Source organism: Chinchilla lanigera, unplaced genomic scaffold, assembly GCF_000276665.1.
Source record: "Chinchilla lanigera isolate Chin_1 unplaced genomic scaffold, ChiLan1.0 scaffold00018, whole genome shotgun sequence".
Taxonomy (NCBI): Eukaryota; Metazoa; Chordata; class Mammalia; order Rodentia; family Chinchillidae; genus Chinchilla; species Chinchilla lanigera.
This window is the reverse complement of record NW_004955419.1, coordinates 28001726-28021065: the sequence shown is the minus strand read 5'-3', so window position 1 is coordinate 28021065 and position 19340 is coordinate 28001726. Positions and strand designations below refer to the sequence as shown.

The window sequence follows — 19340 nt, the reverse complement described above, 5'->3', positions numbered from 1 at the left end:
CTAGCCACCCATCTGCCTCTGGTCTTGCACCCTGAGAGACAGAGGCTCCCATGGTCCAGCCTAGGCTCTTCCTTCTAGGGGCTGGCAGAAGAAAAGATTAAGAATAAAACAGGGGCCAGCTGAACTAAGTGGCCACTGTGGGCACTTTCTCTAAGATCTATTGGCCACTTGCTTAGCCTTCACCCCTCACCCATTTGGCCAAAAACACCACCCAGGTGCTTCGGAAGCCAGCTCCGCAGATCTCACTTCAGTCTCACAGAAGATGCTAGAACTTCTCCCTCATAACACTGTCCCAATTTTGGGGACATTTATTTGTGTAAATGTGCATGTCTTGATTACTTTTCTCTCATTATTGAGACAAAATACCTGACTCCCAAAGTTAAAGAACAAAAGGTTTATTTAGCTCACAGTTTGTGGAGGTTTCAGTCCATAATCAGCTGGCTCCAAGGCAGGGTGGTATGGCAGAGGAGCAACAGTTCATGGTGGTGGCAGAAGATAGCGAAAGCAACAAGAGCAAGCCTCTTTTCTTCCCTTATAGTGTATGCAGGCAACCTGCCGTAAGGTGGGTGTAGCACTCACAGCTCACACCATCTCCACACCCTCCTCTTTTACAGGCTCAGGATGTTTACAGGTGAGGACCCTGTCCCCCTACTAAGTCACTTAGTTAAACTTCTAAACTTCTCAAATTGACGCAATGAATTAACCATTACAACATCCTAGAGCATAAATAGCCACCAAGGCACGTCCTCTACCCCCTAGGCTGTAGAACTGCTGAGTTACTTAGTTAAGCTTCTAAACTTCCAAAGTTGATACAATGTATCAACCAAAACAGTGCATAAATGTCTCTTCTGCCTAGGTTGAAAGCTTCATGAGGACAGGGACCTCATGTGGCCTCTCTGCCTGTGTCTCTTAAGACACAGACAGACCCTTGTGGACAGCACACACTCAGATAAGGCATGAATGTTTCTAAAGACATGAATAAGTGAATGAACAGCCTTCTAGGAGTGATAAGAGCACTACCATTTTATAGCAGAGAAAACAGAAGCTCTAAGAGGCCAGGCTGCTCGCCACCAACCACTGCTTGGACAGGGTAACAGTGGAGTGTGAGCCAGCCTGCTGCTTCCCTGGCACCAGGCCACACACACTCGGCCCTTCTCCCTGGCCCACAGGACACTGCCCTGAGTGACGCTGAGGTAGAGAGTGACAATCAGATGTCTTCAGAGACCCTTGAGGAGGCCAAGGTAGACCTCGTCAACCCTGAGTCCTTTGCACAGCCGAGCCGCATGGGGAAGCTGATGATTGAAGACCCTGCTGTGGAGGTGGTCAAGATGATCCTGCAGTGAGTGCCTTCAAAGGCTGGTTTGGGGATTCTACATACTGGGGCTCTCGTGGGAGCCCAGTCTGAGAGACTGTGACCTTGGGCAAGGGGCTACTCCTCTGAGAGCCTTGGTTCTCCATCTGAACACCTGAGCTCACGACAGGACCTATACAGGTAGTACTGAGGACTAACTGGACTGCTGCCTGGGCCAGCCTGACCTGTCCTTGTGGTCACTCATGACTGGAAAATCTCATACCTTTTTCTTTTGTTTTAGATTTCCCAACACAAGATCACTTCACCAGTGTGATAAAGACCGGACAGGTATAGGCAGGCAGACTTGTGGGCTTTGGAGCAGCTGGTGGTGGGGAAGCTGGCGGTAGTCGTGGACCATCCTTACCTCCTGTCTTCTGATCTCATCCTGGGCACTTATCATCCAAAGTCTTAAAGCGACGTTGCCGGGCAGAAAGCACTACGAAGAGGGCCTTGCCTAGCACCAGTTCTACCTCAGCAGCAAGGTAGAAATCTTCCCAGAACCCAGGTCTGTCCCCCCAGAGAAAGGCCAGAGAGGACTCTGACCTCAGAATGCCCCACCTGTGCTGGTGCTCTGGGACTCCATTGGCATCCCGTGCCGGAGAAGCTGATATGATGCTGGCTTTGGTCATGCTTGAGCTCATCCTGGGGAACGATGTAACCCACACACGTCTCCCACCTGGGGGAGCATGTGAGAGTTGGGTGGTTGTCCATGACAGGGCAGGTGGGTATTAGTCCTGCCACCAACCCCATGGGGGCACGTGGTTAGAAAGGGAGACAATTGGTGTCACAGAGCTTTTGTTCCTGAGGCAACATCACAGCCGTACAGGAGTCTTGGGCTTTGGTTCCCTGATATTTGCTCTATCCACTGAGCTTTGTATCGGTCATTAGACTGGAGGCTCTGGTTACTAGGCCCACCTGAAGGCTTTATAGAAGTTGAATAACAGACGCTTCGTGGCTGCACAACTTCCTAGATCTTCTATAAGCCCTGGTTGACATGTCTTAATACCTGCTTTTGAGAAAGTGAAGGGAGCCCTGCTCTCCCTTTACCTGCTGAAGGTCTTTTTGAACCTCAGTATTATGTGCAATGTCAAGAGGAACAAAGACCAACCAAATGAGTAAAGCAGAGGCTATTAACCAAAGGAGGCAGTTGGCCACCACCAAAATGGGAGTAGGCTGTCACCTTGGTGGATTCAAGGGAAGACAATGGAGCAGGAACCTTACAGTGGAAAGGGGGAGCTGGTGGGGGGCCAGCCTTTTGAAAGTGGGGCATCCTGTCGGGCTGGTTAGGGTGCACATCTGATTTTCTCTAGTTGATCCTAAGTTAGACATAGGGACAAATATTAGGAAAGTTGTCATTTACTATCAAGTCCTGGCAATTACTATAGCAGATATTGATTAGCTTTCTGTCCTGTCACTAGCAATAGCAATCTGATTTCTTATATGTAAGCCTGACTCTCAGCAGGCTGGCTTTGAGCTGCTTATCATAGCAAGGGGGCCAGAGTCCTGGGCAGTGTGCTGCAGGCAGTGAGTCAGAGTTCTGTTTGTTTATAGGTGACCCAGCATTGTTTGTTTCTATATTCAACCTGTCTTGATCCATGTCACTAGGGCTGCCACAGGTACCCAACTCAATTTATATCAAATCAATAACACTTAATTTCTTAGTGTGTCCCAAATACTATATAGGATACAGTTAATACTAAAAACTACTCATTACTCATAGAAAATTCAGGTTTGAATGGCATACCATATCTTTATGGTGATACTACCTGTGGCTCAACTTGCTTTTCTTTGGGTCCTCACCATAGCAAAGGGAGGGTGCACACTTCTAGGCCTGAACCCCTGCCTTTTGCCCTCTCTCAGTGGCCTTGGTTGGACATTAGCGTAAAGCCTTCACCCCAAGAGAAGGCTGTCTTCAGGGCTATTGAGGAGGCAGGAAGCATCCTCCACCTTTCCAGGCTGGACTCCCACAGGCACAGACCTGCCTTTCCTCTGTCTCTAGACTGCAGAGCACTGACACATCTTTGTCCCACAGCATCACACGGCATCCCAAGCTCACCAGAATGGAAAGAAGGTACCAGCTGCTTGGAGAAAAGTCTCCTCCTCCGGCTGAGTAAGTGGTGATGGACTTCCCTTTAACTGCACAGTTTCAGTGTGGGGCGGTGGGGAAGGATCTGACTCTGCTGAAAGGAAAATCGAGAAAGGGAAAGGGGATGGGGAGGTCGATAAAGAAAAGGGTACGGAGGGGACAGTTAAGGGTCAAGGTCAGTGTGTCTTGGCCCGTCCCATCTGGGTTTGTTGAGAGCACTTTCACCAGCATTTCATTGGTGGTAGGACAGCAGACACTTCTGAAGTTTGGGGGTTTGGGTAGCTTTTCTAATGCTTCCCTCTTCACCTTCATTTTCTTTCATTGTCACTTCTCAGTGATTAAAACAAAACCTGGTCTGCTTGGTATAGTTTCATTTCAAGCAAACTAGCAAAATGTCAAGTTCAGAAAATTAAAAGCCTTAGAGAAAAGGGCCGGGGATGTAACTCAGCGGCATAAGCGCTTGCCAGGCAAGCCTGAGGTCATGAGTTCGATTCTAAGTATCAAAAAAAAAAAAAAAAAATCCTCAGAGCTCCACAGTGGAGTCCCCATTCTGCCTAACCAGGGACCCTACATATAGCACCTCTTGTCAGCCCTTTTGCCCAGGTCTGCTCTCTGGAGCTGGGAACCATGCCTTACTGTGCACAGCTGCTCCACTAGGAAACCTAGGAGTTGCCTGCCTGCAGGTCATCAGCTAGACACACCTTCAGCCCACACACCAAAGACACTCTGCACCATGAAGACCCTGACTGTCTGTTTTCTGCAGCTCCTTGTCATTTTATCATGTGCAGACTCCCAATATTACCACCACAGTTAAGATACAGAACTGTTCTGTCCCTACAAAGATCTCCCTCATGTTACCCATTTATATGCCACTCCCTACCTATGAAGCCAGGAATCCTCTTTCCATCCCTATAATTTTGTCACTTGGATAATATTATACAAATGGATTCATGGAGCATTTGTCCTTTATTCAGAGCAGCCTTTTGTACTCAGCATAATGACCTTACAACCTGTCTTAGTGCACCTGCACTGCTATAACAGAATACCTGAGACTGGATACTTTACAAAGAGCAAAGATTTACTTTACAGTGTGGAGACTGGGAAGTACAAGGTCAAGGTGCCAGCATATGATGAGGACTTTCTTGATGCATCATCCCATGAGGAGAGGTGAAAGATCACTGAGCAGAGCAGGAGAGAAAGGAGAGGTTAAGGGGAGTGAGGGAGAGAGAGAAAGAAAGAAGGTTGAATTCATCCTTTTATCAGGAACCCACTCCTCTTAAAGGTCTATCTCTCAATATTTTGCATTGGGGGTTAAGTTTCTAACATATGAACTTCAGAGGACACATTCAAACCATAACAAGATCCATCCAAATTGTCACGTGTCAATAATGCATCCTTTTGTATGACCAAATAGATTTCATAATAGAAATGTAACACAGTCTTTTAGTGATTTTTTTAAAAAACCGTCATAGGCTAAATAGAAATAAAATTAATCAAGCATTTATTAAGTATCTGAGAAAGGAGAAACTGTCCTGACTTAGTGCAGTGGTTAATTGCTCAGGAAAGAGAATCAGACTAATCCTATTTGTATCACCACATTGGGCCCCTAGGTAAGTGACTTCTCCTCAAGCCTCAATCTTTGCATCTGTACAGTGGGTAAGAGAGAACTCTTCTCTTATAGTAGTGGAAAAAAACCAGTGAGTTCTCATGGGTCCCAAACTGGCCTCCCTTCAGTAATACAGAGGTCACCGTGAGAAGCACTAGTAGACATCTTGAAATATGGTAAATTTATAGAAAAAGGAAAATAAATACATTAGCCTTTCTCTTGCCCCCAGGTTACTTGCTAAAGAAAGCTTGAGAACTCAGTAGAGGGCAAGAAGAGGTTTGAATAGACCAGGCACAAAGGAAGAAGCACAAGCGGAAATAAACATGTGAGGGAAACCTCAACCTCAGTGGAATACAAAGAAATGGATGAGGAGCAGCAGGTCCACTCCATACTTCACCTGAGATTAACCAACACATAAACAGATTTTTGTAGAAACTGCCTGTCTTGGTTACTTTTCTCTCATTGCTGAGACAAAATACTCAGTGCCCAGAATTAAGGAAGGAAGGGTTTTATTTAGCTTACAGTTTGTGGAGGTTTCAGTCTATAATCAGCTGGCTCCAAGGCAAAGTGGCAAGGCACAGGGGCAACACTTCCAGGAGGCACAAGACAAAAAAAGCAGCAAGAGCAAAAGGGAGGAACAAGCCTCTTTTCCTCCCTTACATTATAGGCAGGCTCGCCGTGCCCAGGGCCATGTAGCACTCACATCATCTCCATGCCCTCCTCTTGCACAGGCTCAGGATGAATACAAAGTAGGGACCCTGACCCCCTGCTCAGTCACTCATTTAACCTTCTAAATTTCTCACATTGACACAATGAACATCCTAGAGCAGGAAGGGCACGTCCTTTTCACCCCAGGATGCAGAACTGCTGAGTTACTTAGTCAAGCCTCTAGAGTCCTCATGTTGACAAATGTATCAACCATTACACTACCAGTTTGGGGTGGAGGTTGGAGATGGTCTGTCCCATTCACTGAGAGGTGGGAGTCAACAGCATGCTATCTTTCCAGAAAGCAATTTGGCAAGGTCTAATGAAAACCCTATGTCTTCGTTACTTTTCTTGTTGCTGAGACAAACCCAAAGTTAAAGAAGGAAAGGTTTATTTAGGCAATGATTTGTAGAGGCTTCAGTCTATAGCTGGCTAGCTCCAAGGCAAGGCGCCCTGGCAGAAGGGAATTACATGGGAGAAACAGTTCAGTAAGCAGAAGGCAGTAAAGCAATAAAATAGCAAAGAAGCAGCAGCAGCAGCAGCCTGCTGTTCCCTTTTATCACTTCCAGGCTACCTGTCCTTTGGGTGGTGCCACCCACACCCAAGGTGGACTTTCCCATTATCCACACCCAGAATTATGCCAAACCAATCATTGGACTAATTTAGTAATCACAAAAGCTTCATCTCAGCTTCATACATCCTAAATCCAGCCACCTCTAAAAAGCCCCACTTGTGTCCACAGGAGACTCTGAGGGGACATCTAGACATAAGCCATTACACCCTACAATTATGCCTTTTTGCAGCTCTTCAGGTATTTCTACCAAGGGAATCATCCCACTGTGAAGAAAAACTTCTTGCACAAATATGTTCCATGCAATACTTTTTATGCCAGTTGAAAATGGGAAAAACCCTAAAAAGTCCAAAATTAGAGCCTTGTAAACTGTGACACATGTATACTTGATGGTGCTTCACAGTAATTTAAGATATTATCCACAATATAGGGAACACTTACCACTCAATAAGTGAACAGAGCATAATGTAAAATCACATACACCTAATTATGGCTGATTTTATTTATAAAATCAGCAGAAAAATACATTAAAATGTTTGTGTTAATTTTCTTTGAGTATGATACATGAATTTAAAAATGAAACACCAAGTGACCTATACACATGCAATTTAGAAAGTGGCAAACATGATGTATGCATATAGTCACTGTGACACTTTATACAGAGAGCGAAATACCAAGTGCCCTGACACTACATGCAATTTGAACATATCTTTACTTTATCTCATTCTTGATTTCAAAATGTTTGACCTAACTGGGAAGGAATGTCCCTTGGGTCTGCAGAAATCTTCTTACACATCCCTGGGATGTGCACCATGGGCGACAGGGCCAGAGCAAGCAGGAGGATGTTTGCTTCTAAAGGAAGTCCTGCTCACTTGATCACTGTTTATAAGCGGTCATTCTTCTTTCAACCAATACTGAGGCACTAACAGGTCCAGGCCCTGCACTTGGCTAGAGATTGCATGGTGAGCAAAAACAGACACATAAAAACCATATCCTGTGTTAGAAAATGAACTCAGACACATTAAAGTGTTAACAAGTTTGAGCAGACAGCAGTTCACGAAAGGGTCATTGTCAGATGATAAGCAGTTTAGGCCTCTGCCAGGGAATATAGTACCAGCAAAAAACTTTTACAAGGAGTTTGCTAAAACAAGACAAAGAAAACTTGGATTAGCTAAAGTGGAAAGTCTCTAGCTAGGGGTTAGCTAGCTATTTCTTATCAGTTAAGTTTAAATTTTGTTTTCCTAGAATATAACATTCATTCTGAGTTTGTTTGCTTTTTGTTTATGTAGGAACCTTATATAGCGGAGCTGTTTCAGCCTAATGACCTCCCAGTTCATATTTTAAACACCTGGTGGAGTTTACAATCAGCTTAAAGAGATGGATGATGATCATGATTGAAAAATTAATCCCAGATCTGCGTAGAGGGCTATAAAGCTGAGGAGCATTCTGGAAGTATTAGGTAGTCAAGAATTAGCACTGAGCTGGAATCTAGATATGACCAAGAAGAAAGTTTGCAGCCTCTTTTTGCAGCGGAATCTGTGTGCACAGACCTGGGGCAGTAATAAGTAATTATAAAGGATGACATGGGCCAAACAGTACTTAGAATGTTCTGTTTGGTTGTGTTCATGTTGGCGTATTTAGACAAGGCCCATTAGGGATCTGCTTCCTTTGTGTTACAGAGACTTTAAAGGGACCATCCTGACCCTCCTTTGGGAAAGTAATGAGCGCCTGCTGTCTGCTGCAGAGGTAAGATCTACTGCCCATGGACCCGGACCCACGCTGAAGCACATCCCAGCTGCCTCTGCCTTCTGCAGTCTATTGATCATGGCTACTTGGGAGTAAATGACAAGAAATGATTTCACCTTCTTCTGACCTCCTCAGCTTCTGTCACCTTCTGTGATTTTTTCTTTTCCTAGAAACCTACCCTCATGCATTCAGCATTTAATTGTGTATTTAGGCAGTTCCCAAACATATCTTGGACACTATTTGCTTATCAAGTACTGGGCATACCAGGAGGAACAAACTTGGCCTCTGTTCCCAAGGTGCCCAGGACCTAGCAGGAGACCAGTGATCATGGTGGGGCACAGGGAGACAGGTGGGGCTGCCAGGAAGTGGCCCCCGGCCGGCATATGCTCCAGCATACCATACATAGCACTGGTGCCTTCTGCTACCTTCCATAGAGCTGGGCACCCTTGTCCATCTCTTTGGCCCGTGGTCTGTGCCCAGTATGGTGCTTCCTAGTAGGCTCCCAGCCTAGTCACAGTTTGAGATTCCATTGATTTGGATCTTGAAGGATAAGTAGGATTTGTCATTCATTCAACAAGTAACGAAGACCCACGAGGTGGGCCCTATCTAGGAGACAGGAAGTGAAAGGCCAGAGGGGGAACATGAGCAAAGACTAGAAAGTTTTGAGATGAAAGTGGGTGAGTGGATCCAGGTGCCAAGGGTAGAGTCCCATGGAGAGGGTCCTCACCCAAGCATGCTCTCTCCTCTATGGCAGGACTTTTACCGCAGAGAGAAGCATCCAGTCACCAGGCCTGACTGCATGTATGAGAATTTGGACCAGTGTACTGACCACATCTGTAAGAAGATCCTGGAGTACCAGAGTCAGACAGATGAATACCACAACTCCTGCCTCATGGGTATGTGTGTTTGGCAGGCTGGCAGGTGGGACACAGGTGGGGCACAAACCCAGAGACTGTGCTTGGCCTTCATCCCATGTCAGATGAGGTCCCTGGGAGGCACAGGAGCCTCCTTGTGAAAAGATGATCTCTTAGAATTAGATAGAAGCAGTGGTTAGAGTTAACTGGAGAAAACCAATGCAGAAAAGTTTACTTTCCTTGAGAAATGTTGTGATCTGTACCACTGAAAACATTACATTCCTTCCATAGTTATTTTTTACAATTCTGTGGAAATATTTTCTTGTCTTACAATTCACCTGTGTCATGCACACTTCAGAGTTTTTTTAGTCTATTTACGGTGTTGCAGTCATCACCACTGTCAGTCTTAAAACCTTCATCTCAGCCCCTCCCAGCCCTACATGCCAACAATCCACTTCATGCTCTGTGGTTTTCCTCTTTCTGTACTATCGGGTGAATGGACTCACATGGCCTTTTGTGACTGGCTTCTTCAGTTTTGCATAATTTTTTTCCAAGAGGAAAGGCTTATTATGGCTTATGGTTTTAGTCCATTGCTTTTAGGCCTGTGATGAGGCAAACATCACAGTGGGAGCAACTGGCAGAGAAAGTTGCTCATCTCCTGGTGGCCAGGAAACAAACAGAAAGCCAAGAAGTGGCCAGAAGCCCAAGACCCCTTTTAAGAACACAAACCAATGACTGACCTCCTCCCATCTTTAAGCGGCCTCCCCTCTTAAAGTTTCCATTACTTCCTGGCAGTGCCACAAACTGGAGACCAGAACTTCAACATGTTGACCTTTGGGGGACACTTATCCAAACCATAACAAGTGGCCTTTCAAAGTATTTCTTTAGGTCCAAGGATATAGCTCAGTGGCACAGCGCCTGCCTGGCAAGCACAAGGTCCTGAGTTCTATTCCCAGTATCAAAACAAACAAATGAACAAACCCCAAGTTCTTTCTCTTACTTATGGTGTAAACATTTATAAATTTTTTATTGAAGTTTCACTCAGGGACAGTACAGTCCTACTAAGCAAATATAACTCTACAAGTTATATCCATATTAAACCAATTTGCAAAGAACTCTTTTATTTTGTATTAGCACATATTAATTGTACAAAATAATGGGTTTTATTATGACATTTTCAGACATTGCCTAATGCTTTCAGGCTTGTGCATGTTGTAGATTAAGTCAGTACCTCCTTCCTGAATAATATTCCATGGTGCTGACCTACTACATTGCTGTGCTCTGCTCTGTCATTTCAGAGGCAGCCTGGGGAAAAGGAGGAAGAGACTGAGGAAAGTCAGGCCTGGGGCCAAAAGTACGACTTTGCCATGTGATCTCACTTCCCTGAGGCTCAATTGCCTTGTCTATAAATGGGAGATAGTAACAACATCTACCATGGAAAGCTTTTTATGAGGATTAATCCTTTGCGTGGATTTGCATGCACAGGGAATGAATGATCAGCAGTAGCTGTCATTTCTGTGGCTGTAGACTGACTGGAATTGAAACTACAATGTTTATCTCTCTAGCTTAAACTTTCCCCAAGTGAGCTCTGAGAGATCCTATCCTACATGACTGTCCTCAAAACAACAGTCCCATTGTCAAATGGGCTTGGAAAATGCTGCAGATGAGATCTCTCTCTCTCTCTCTGGCAGACTGATAATTCTCCATGAGGGAAGACTTGCGTATCTTTAATTTGCCACTACTGACAATATGTAAAATGCTGGAAAAAATATTTTAGAGATAATATTTTTTTTTAATTCATAGCTGAGCTAGTTGTAAAATAGAAAACACACAAAAACCAAAACATGAGTGAAAATTTATCTGGATGATAAATTGGTTACTGCTCTAAATGCATTTGCTAACTCCACTCAAGGTGGAAAGTTCCACATAAAGTTGGAACCTCACAGGGCTCCAAGCACAAAGTAAAGAGAAGGATATATAAACCAAGCTCCTCCTTTTAACAATGAGGAAACTATCTTATTAAAAAAAAAAAAACCTTGTTACTAGATAATGGGGGTGGGTGGGGGAGGGCTCCAGTGGGAATCCAGAACTATGAGTCATCTCTTATGTTGCTTCCAAACCTGAATTCACACTTACTTAAGTATGAATTCAATTGTTTGTGGATTGTCCAAATGATCTTTGACTGATACATTAGTTTAAAATGATCTTGAGTTGATAGCATCCAAAACTTGCTGCAACAGATTCCTTAAAATTTTCTCTAGAAAACCCACCTTCAACTTAGACCTCAGAGTATTCCCCACAAATAAAATTCCCAGAATCAGAGTTCACCATAATGAACAAACAATAACAAAAAACCCATGTAAACACAAGGAAATAAAGCACCTCAAACAAGAGACACAGATGTTAAAATTATCAAACACAATATAAAATAGTGAGTGTACTTATTATAATAGTTAAATAATAGAGGGAATTGAAAGTGTAAGGAGCAAGAGATTATTAAAATGACAAAGTAGATACAAAACAGAATCAAATACAACTTTGAAAAGAGGAAAAATTAAGACTTGAAAATTTAAAGCTAGAAATGGCTTTACTACCAGGTTATCCACAGCTGACAGTGAAATTGGTGAATTGGAAGGTTAAATCCAAAGAAAATATCCAGACTGCAGCACAGAAAGATAAAGAGATGAAAATATGGGAGAGAAGTAAAAAGATATGAATTTAAGAATAGGTCTAACATATGGCTATTAGCGATACAAAAGGAGAGAGGAGACTAGATCAAGGCCCTATTTAAAAGAGATTATAGAGAAATTGCCAGAACTACTGAAAACATGATGCATTTTAAATGTGTTGAGAAGGCAGCAGAGTATCTCTAATCAATATTTTCTAATTAGTTTGACTATAGGACTCTTCTGATGGAGTCCTGATGTGGGAGACCAAAGTTTTCCCTTTGGGAAACTGCTAAGTGTTAGGTTTGACACCAGAGAGCAAGAGACAGAGATACATAAAACAAGCCTTTGTTCCCGGCATGGGAGGGTTGCAGGAGATTGCAAGGACCCTCAGAGGAGGGAGCTGGGGAACGGGATTTTATTAGATTGGACTAGAGGTGGAGTTAATATGGGCAGGCAATGTGCCGTATCTTGAGGGGATTGGGAGTTAGTTGGCACATGTGCAAAAGGAAGTAGGAAGTTTATCACGAGGTCCGAAGAGCAAAGAAGTGTGTGTCTCAGCCAGCACCATTTTTGGGATTCTGAGTGTCTATCACTAAGTGTCTTTGTTGGAGAGATCAATTCAGCAACTTGGTTTTACTCTGTCCTTTCCTTTTCTACCCTCAATTCCTGCAGAATTACGAGTCCAGATGAAGAGATTTGAGGAGTTGCTGCCCAAGGTGTGCTGGCTGGTGACTGAGAATGTCAAGGAGAAGCACTGGCAAAAGTTTTGCACCACCATGAAAGACATCCGGAGAGAGTTTGAAAAGCAGCAAAAGCAGCTGGAGAGAAGGAAGGTTAGGGACCCAGGACCAGCCAGTTCCACTCCAGGACTTGGGGATGCTGGGAATTCAGAATAGAGGCAGGTCATGGGCAGCCAAGTCCAAGAGAAGGAGATGAGCTGGGCTTGGGATTATCAGATGGGGGCTAAGAGACAGAAGGCATTGATGAAATCAGAACTGAACTAACAACTTCTCATAGCAGACATTCAGTAAACTCTGCTGGATTCAGTGGGAAGGTCTACCGGGTTTGGTGGAGTCATGGTAATTGTAATCAGTAATGATTGTTCACACTGGTCCTTGGAGTCATGGGACATGATTTATGCTGATTTTATTGGAACAAAGCCCCAATTGTGCTGGGGCAGATGCTCAGATCATCTTCTCTGCAAGCCTCCGAGTTAGCTCTACCTATGCCTCCATCTTGTCCTCTCTGCCACTTGTTCTTCTGCCCACCCATGGTCCCTCACATAACCCAGGTCATAGGATACATTTGTCTGGTCATGGCCTTGATTGACACAATACATAGACCTGGGAAGTTTGATGCTGACCTCAAGTCTGGGTCAAAATCCCTGCTGAATTCTGGATTATTTAATTGAAGGATCAAAATGCCCAGAAGCTCCAGCCAAATCTTGGACATCCCCAGAATCTCCAGCAAATGAAGTCTCTACATGCTTCAGAAAAGAAAAGACAGGAAGAGCTGAACAATGCAATCAAGATGACCAGGGAAAGGCTAGAGGTCAGTGGTGTTGTACACTCCCAGTCTGGGTTCTGAGGGCCACATTTCCCTGTAGAAAGATGGCTCTGATGGAAAGCCACTGGCAAAGCATGGCCTTTGATTGTCACCTGGTTCAAAGCAGAAATGAAAGTGGGTGGGTTTGGAGGTAAAATGGTCATAATTGAGTGTTTTACTTTACATTTCTTGGATTTCTAAATTGTTTAAAAAATTAGTAATTGAAATTTTTTCACACTCCACATCTAATTTTATTTCCTCTTCAGTGAAATGTCTGTGTGTTCGTTGTCCATATCTGAATTATTTCTTATCCTCAACCTAAATCAGCGCTTGGGAGAGGCCCCTCACTCTGAGGACCAGTTGCTGGTTAGCTCTGAGACAACGGGCACCATTGCTTTGGGCTCAGCTCACCAGCAGGCAGGTCCACATCCGCTCTACAGTGCCAACCCAGCTGTCACTCATCTGGCCTTGGAGGGAAGTTCTCTCCGCAACTCCATGCTTGGCCCTTTCCTCCAGGAATATGCCAGGAAGTACGGCCACTTTTTCATCACCAGCTTAGCCACTTTCACCGAGAAGCTTCTGTTGCAGCTGGATGAAGTGGTTACCGTGGATGACATCCAGGTTGCAAGTAAGCACCCCAGGCCTGTGCTCTGGTCCCAGGGGGTCAGGAGAGGTCAGCTAGCGGAGGTAAGAGGTGTCTACTTTCCTCCAACTCCACCAGGGTAAAACAATTTCTCTATTGAGGAGATTGATTTGGTTTTCATTAAGAATAATTTTTTACTTAAAAAGGCAAATGCTAGATGGATCAGAGATTATATGTGAATAAATGAAATCCTAACAGTAAATATTTTCATATGCTGGGGGTTAGGGCCAAATTTTCTAAGTATGGCATGAGAACCAAAAACCATGAAATAAACAGCTGGCACTTCTCTGAGGCCAAAACAAAAACAGAAAAATGTCAAATATGAAGAAATGAACCACAAATTGGAAACGTATTCCTCACAACTTATGAACCAGAGAAAAGGTTACTCTCTCTGTGGTACAAAGAACTCTCACCAGTCACATTTTTAAAAAGGAGACCAAAAAATAAAGGAGACATGTACTTTAAAAGAGAAGCAGTTGTGTGGCCAGTGATTAAGAGATGCTGCCCTCACTGATGATGAAAAATGTAAATGTAAACGTTAGTGAGATATCATTTCTCAACAGTAGACTGCCAAGGGTTTAACTTTGAGGGCAACCAGCCATGCTGAGAACGTAGGAAATAGAGGCCACTAAGGGATCTTTAGCAGGTATCTTGTAGGACCATATCTTGCTAACTACCTTCTTGGAGAATATTTTGTCAGGTCCCATGAAAATTCTGCATGTGGCCAGCATGCTTGGAATCTCAGTAGTATGGGAGGGTGAGATAGGAGGATTACAAGTTCTAGCCAAGCCTAGACAATTTAGTGGCAATGTGAAGCTCACTGTGAAGGCCTGGATTGAAGTCCCAGTACCACACACACACACATACACACACACACGCACACACACACACACACACACACACACAAACTTGTATGTGTATGCCTTTGACTTAGCAGTTCTAATTCTAAGAATGTATACAACAAAAATGCTTGCACATTCTTCCCAGGATATATGTTTAAGAATATTTGTTGCACCACTGTTTGAAATGGCAAAGAACTAGAAACAGCACCAGTATTCATACATAAGGGACTGGAAGCATAAGAGATGGTGCAGATATTTAAGTGAATACTGTGCAGCTCTTAAAATGGGAGTGGCAGGTCTGTACGTGCTGATGTAGAAGGATGTAAGGAAGGATTGTATGTAAAAAGACAAATGGACAAGGAGGACATGTTTGTTATCCCATGTTTAAAAAACATATAGAATTTCAACATACATACTCACAGATGTTTACACTAATCTGTGTGAGAGACAGAGCCTCAGGATAGGTGCCAAACTGCTGATGATAACTGCTGGGTGGGATGGTGGGAAGCTTCTAACTCCCACACACCACCATTAAGTGATGTTTAAATTTTTATAATACTTTTATAAACATACGATTAAAATCATATATTCAATGTCATTCATTACTAATCTAAAAGTAATCAAAATCTATTCTATTTTAAAAGTTTTTATTACAAACACCATAAATGTTTGTTACAGTTAAGTAAGAAATTTAGTATGAACTAAGAAGCAAGTGAAGAACACATTCTTTCTACCCAGAAATCAGTGACCTTCGCCCTCTTTGTAGAGCCTCCCCTCCCCATAGGTGCAGGCACAGACCCGGGTGCAGGGCCTGTGGATGTGTGTGACTGGATCCTGCTTGGGTGGACCTTGGGCTGGCTGTCCTGTGAATATTTTCTGTTGCTATGCACTGTGACTCAACAAGCATTGTCATTGACCAACTCATTTTCTACGGCTGCACATTGGGCCATTTCCAACTTTTCACTCCTGTAATTGCACCAAAGAGAATCTCTGCAACCATGCATCATCATTTTGGGGCAACAAGCCCTTAGCTTGCAGTTTCTGGGTCAAAATGCATACATACTTCTGAGGTGTTGGCTACTTTCCAGTATCAGAGGTCTCTTTGGGAATGCACGACCAGCAGAGACACTGGTGGTTGAGAGCTCCTGAGAACAGTCACCTGAGCTAGCAGCAGAGCCCATTGTGGTGCCTCGCCTGGAACTGCTAAGCATGGAGGATCCCCAGCACCAGACCCTAGGAAGTCTCTGCCTGCTCTAATCTCAGGCTTCTGCGCCAAGCTGCTTGGCTCTACCATCTACAGCAGTCAAAGGTGCAGTCAGGGAGGCTCCTGCTTGCTGGTCCTCACTCCACAAAAGCATGTCCTCTCCTTGTCATAAAAGCATATACCAGGTTGGGTCAGCAAGCCAGACATTCAACAAACAAGCCTGAATGTGTTTATTCTGGGAGATGCTCTTATTCAGAAAGCATCTGAGCTTCTTCAAAGTGTGTTTGGGGGCTCGCATGAGCTGTGGGAATTTCAGAACATACAGCTCAGGGATTTGGAATTAGGAACCACCCAGAGCACTCCTCAGACTTCTGCAGTGATTCCTACTACCATCTCTGCCCCAGCTGCCTGTCTGGTGCACCAGCCTCTCAGTGGAAGTCAGGGGGCTCTGCCTGCCACTGAAGACCCCCAGGGAGGAGGCTGGGAGTGAGCTCTCCTAACTCTCAATGTTACCACACACGGATACCCCTTGATCTCAGGCTGTAGGTAAGGCCACAGTCAGTAACCCCTCTTCCCTATCAGGGATGGAGCCCTCCAAACAGAAAATGTCAATCCTTATACGGAAGAGACTGGCCAAGCTCTCCCTGGAGGAAGAGAGTGAGAAGCCTCTGATCGAACGTGGGAGCAGGTGAGAGCCCAGAGCAGCAATAAATGACTGTATCTGCTGGGCATTGGGCAGGGGATACTTAGGGGTTCAGTCTCTAATCTCAGACAGACCTGACTTCAGAAAGGCATTTTACTCTGAGCCTCAGTTTCCTCATCTGTGAAGTAGACACGACAGTACACCTCATATGGTTTTATGAAGAGAAAGTTAGATGAGGCTGACCACAGAGTCCCCCCACCCTGCACAAACTAAGAGCTCAGGAACTATGAGTTTACATGACAAGGGCTCATCCTATAAATCCAGAAAGAAAGGGAGGCCAGTCCCAGAGAGAGGCATACCCTCTGGTCACTGTGGGCAGTGTGAACCACTCCAGCTGTCTGTCATATGTAATGAGAACTGTCAAATTACCTGTCCCCTGTGCTCCGAGAATGTGAAAGCAATGACTTGCCCACATATGTTGCCAGCAGTGACCTTTACAGTGTAGTAGAGAAAATGGGCCAGGACTACTGTAGACTGATGGGAAACAGGCCCAGAAAGAGGTATGGCATTTCACTTCCCCACACAGAACCCAAGACTATGCACAGAGCCATTACAACAGTATAGAAATACAAAACAGAACTTAAAGAGTGGAACATTGAATGCTTAGCCCGGCCTTTTCTTTTTATGAAGCTGTTTAAAGCCATGACAATTGTTGAGCAGGTGGGTTTTGAATAATAAAGCCAAATGTGTGTTTATAGGAAGTGGCCAGGCATCAAGCCCACTGAAGCCACCATCCAAAACAAGATTCTTGTTCGGAAGACACCCTCAATAACCACCTCCAAGACCACCCTGGGCCACCTGGCTGCAGTGGAAGCCCGAAATGCAGTGTACCTGGTGAGACTGGGTGGGATGGGTGTGTCCCCGGGAGCGCAGAGCAGCTCAGCGTGGCTGCCTCAGCAAGAAGGGAGCTGCTCACCACTGAGCATCCTAACTACACCCTATAGAGCAGACAACAAACACATCAATGCTTCCCAAGCCACAGGTTTCAACACTCAATTGATATTCAGACACAAAGATGGGAGCCAGGGTTGTGTCTGGTGCCAGTGCTAGCATGGGTCTAAGTTTGAGCCTGCCGCTGTGGGAGCCCAGCTGAGGGACACCTACCCACGTGAAGAAAATCCTTGCTGAGGGGCAGTAGAGTGAGCTAAAGAATATGGCAGACAGGCATGGAGGTGATGGCAGCAGTGGCTTTGCAGTGGGGACGTGATAGCAGGAGGGCTAAGCACCTAAGCACCTGCTAGTATCTTCCGTTGTTAACATGAGGCATCTCCCTGAATCCTCGGAGGAGGAGGTAGAATGATGGTTTCCATTTAATTGACAAGGACACTTTTGCCTGAAGACACTTGTCCTTTTATGCCATGACAGGGTGGCAGAGCCAGGATTTGATCCCACTGCCTGTGAAATCCCTCTGAGTCTGCCTGACAAGGGAGGCAACTCCCAGATGTTACTTCCCAGTTGTCTTGGTTACTTTTCTCTTGTTGCTGGGACAAAATACCCAACACCTAGAATTAAGGAAGGAAAAGTTTGTTTAGCTCACAGTTTGTGGAGGTTTCAGTCCATACTCAGCTGGCTCCAAGGCAGAGTGGCACATGGCAGAGGGCAACAGTTCATGGCTGCAGAAGACAGCAAAAGCAATAAGAGCCAAAAGGAGGAGCAGCGGCAAGCAGCCTCTTTTCCTCCCTTTCATTGTATGCAAACTACCTGCCCCACGGCAGGTGTAGCACTCACACCTATAATCCCAGCATTGAACCATGGATCAATCACAAATTGGGGAAGCCTGCCCCATGACTGCATGAGGATTTGGGAGGACATGCAGACATGTACCATAACACCAGTCAAGGGACCTTGTAGCTCTAAAGATCCATGCCAAGAAAGGTCTTGTCCTGCCTGCAGATCTGCTGGTTCTGGGACTGGGAGAGCCAGACATAATCGATGCTGGCACTTCCCCAGCTTCTGGGCAGAGAGAGTGGCTCTGCTCACTGAGGTCAACCATGGGTGGAGGCCAGGGGCTAAGCCTCAGGAGGTTGCCAGGATTCCTGAGCTCCAGGAGGCTCTTCTGCAGGACATGGTCCTAGTGCCTGTCCAGCCCCTTCTTGTCAAGTGACCCCAGCCAAGGCTTGGAGTCTCAATCTTCCCATCTATAAAATGAGGGAAAGAAAACACCTACCCAATGGATTGTTGGGTGAATTCATGGAAACTCTTGCTGGTCCTGCATTGGATTCAGACTGCTTGCCAGCTAGTTATAGTGCTCCTGGAGCAGAGTGCAGGAGTCTGTCCACCTGATCCCTCCTGATGCCTTTCTTCCTTAGAAATACTTAGCACTGTTTGAAGAGGAGCTGAAGAAGATCCGCAATGACAATGCTATACAAATGAAGCAGGCTCAGCGCTGGAAAGACAGCTGGAAGCGCTCCTTGGACACCATCCAGGGCCTGTACCAGTGACCCCACCCTGCCTCAAGTAAAGTTATGTTTGTGAACAGTTCTGTCTTTTGATCCATTTGTCTGCCCATTTATACATCTCTGCTTTGTGCCAGGTACTGTAGTTTCATCAGGGACAGGACATGGCATAGTGCCAGTCCACATGGAATTCACTTCCAGTGAGGAAAACAGACATGAAAGGGGATGTCCACATGGTCAGCAAAAAAGGCAGGTATTAGGAATTGGTTACTTAAAATAGATACCAGAGCTTCAAAGGAAATAACTCTCCAAAGGCATGCCTGGAATTTCATTTTTCATTTCTTCTGGGTAGAGTTATGAAAGGGCAGTTTCCTGCAGCTGGGCCATGAGGTGTGAGGGGTCTGCCTGGCCATTGCTAG

General features: G+C 45.0%; 1 protein-coding gene across 4 annotated transcripts in view; it reads left to right on the top strand.

Annotated features, from left to right (window-relative positions):
• The window catches only part of Ccdc180 (coiled-coil domain containing 180), a 64083-nt gene extending 45080 nt beyond the window's left edge, over positions 1–19003 (top strand). For 2 of the 4 annotated variants that reach the window (XM_005382852.2, XM_005382853.2), the window contains exons 27-38: positions 1170–1339; positions 1593–1639; positions 1758–1833; positions 3384–3461; positions 7999–8065; positions 8820–8961; positions 12261–12421; positions 13002–13139; positions 13650–13761; positions 16405–16510; positions 17224–17359; positions 18835–19003. In XM_005382852.2, coding sequence (XP_005382909.1) covers positions 1170–1339; positions 1593–1639; positions 1758–1833; positions 3384–3461; positions 7999–8065; positions 8820–8961; positions 12261–12421; positions 13002–13139; positions 13650–13761; positions 16405–16510; positions 17224–17359; positions 18835–18966 — 1365 coding nt within the window. In that variant the 3' untranslated portion in view covers positions 18967–19003. Of the gene's footprint in view, positions 1–1169; positions 1340–1592; positions 1640–1757; positions 1834–3383; positions 3462–7998; positions 8066–8819; positions 8962–10217; positions 10280–12260; positions 12422–13001; positions 13140–13649; positions 13821–16404; positions 16511–17223; positions 17360–18834 lie in introns of those variants that run through there. The other 2 variants (XM_013513250.1, XM_013513251.1) reach the window with 2 other exon arrangements.
• Positions 19004–19340: the final 337 nt, after the last annotated feature.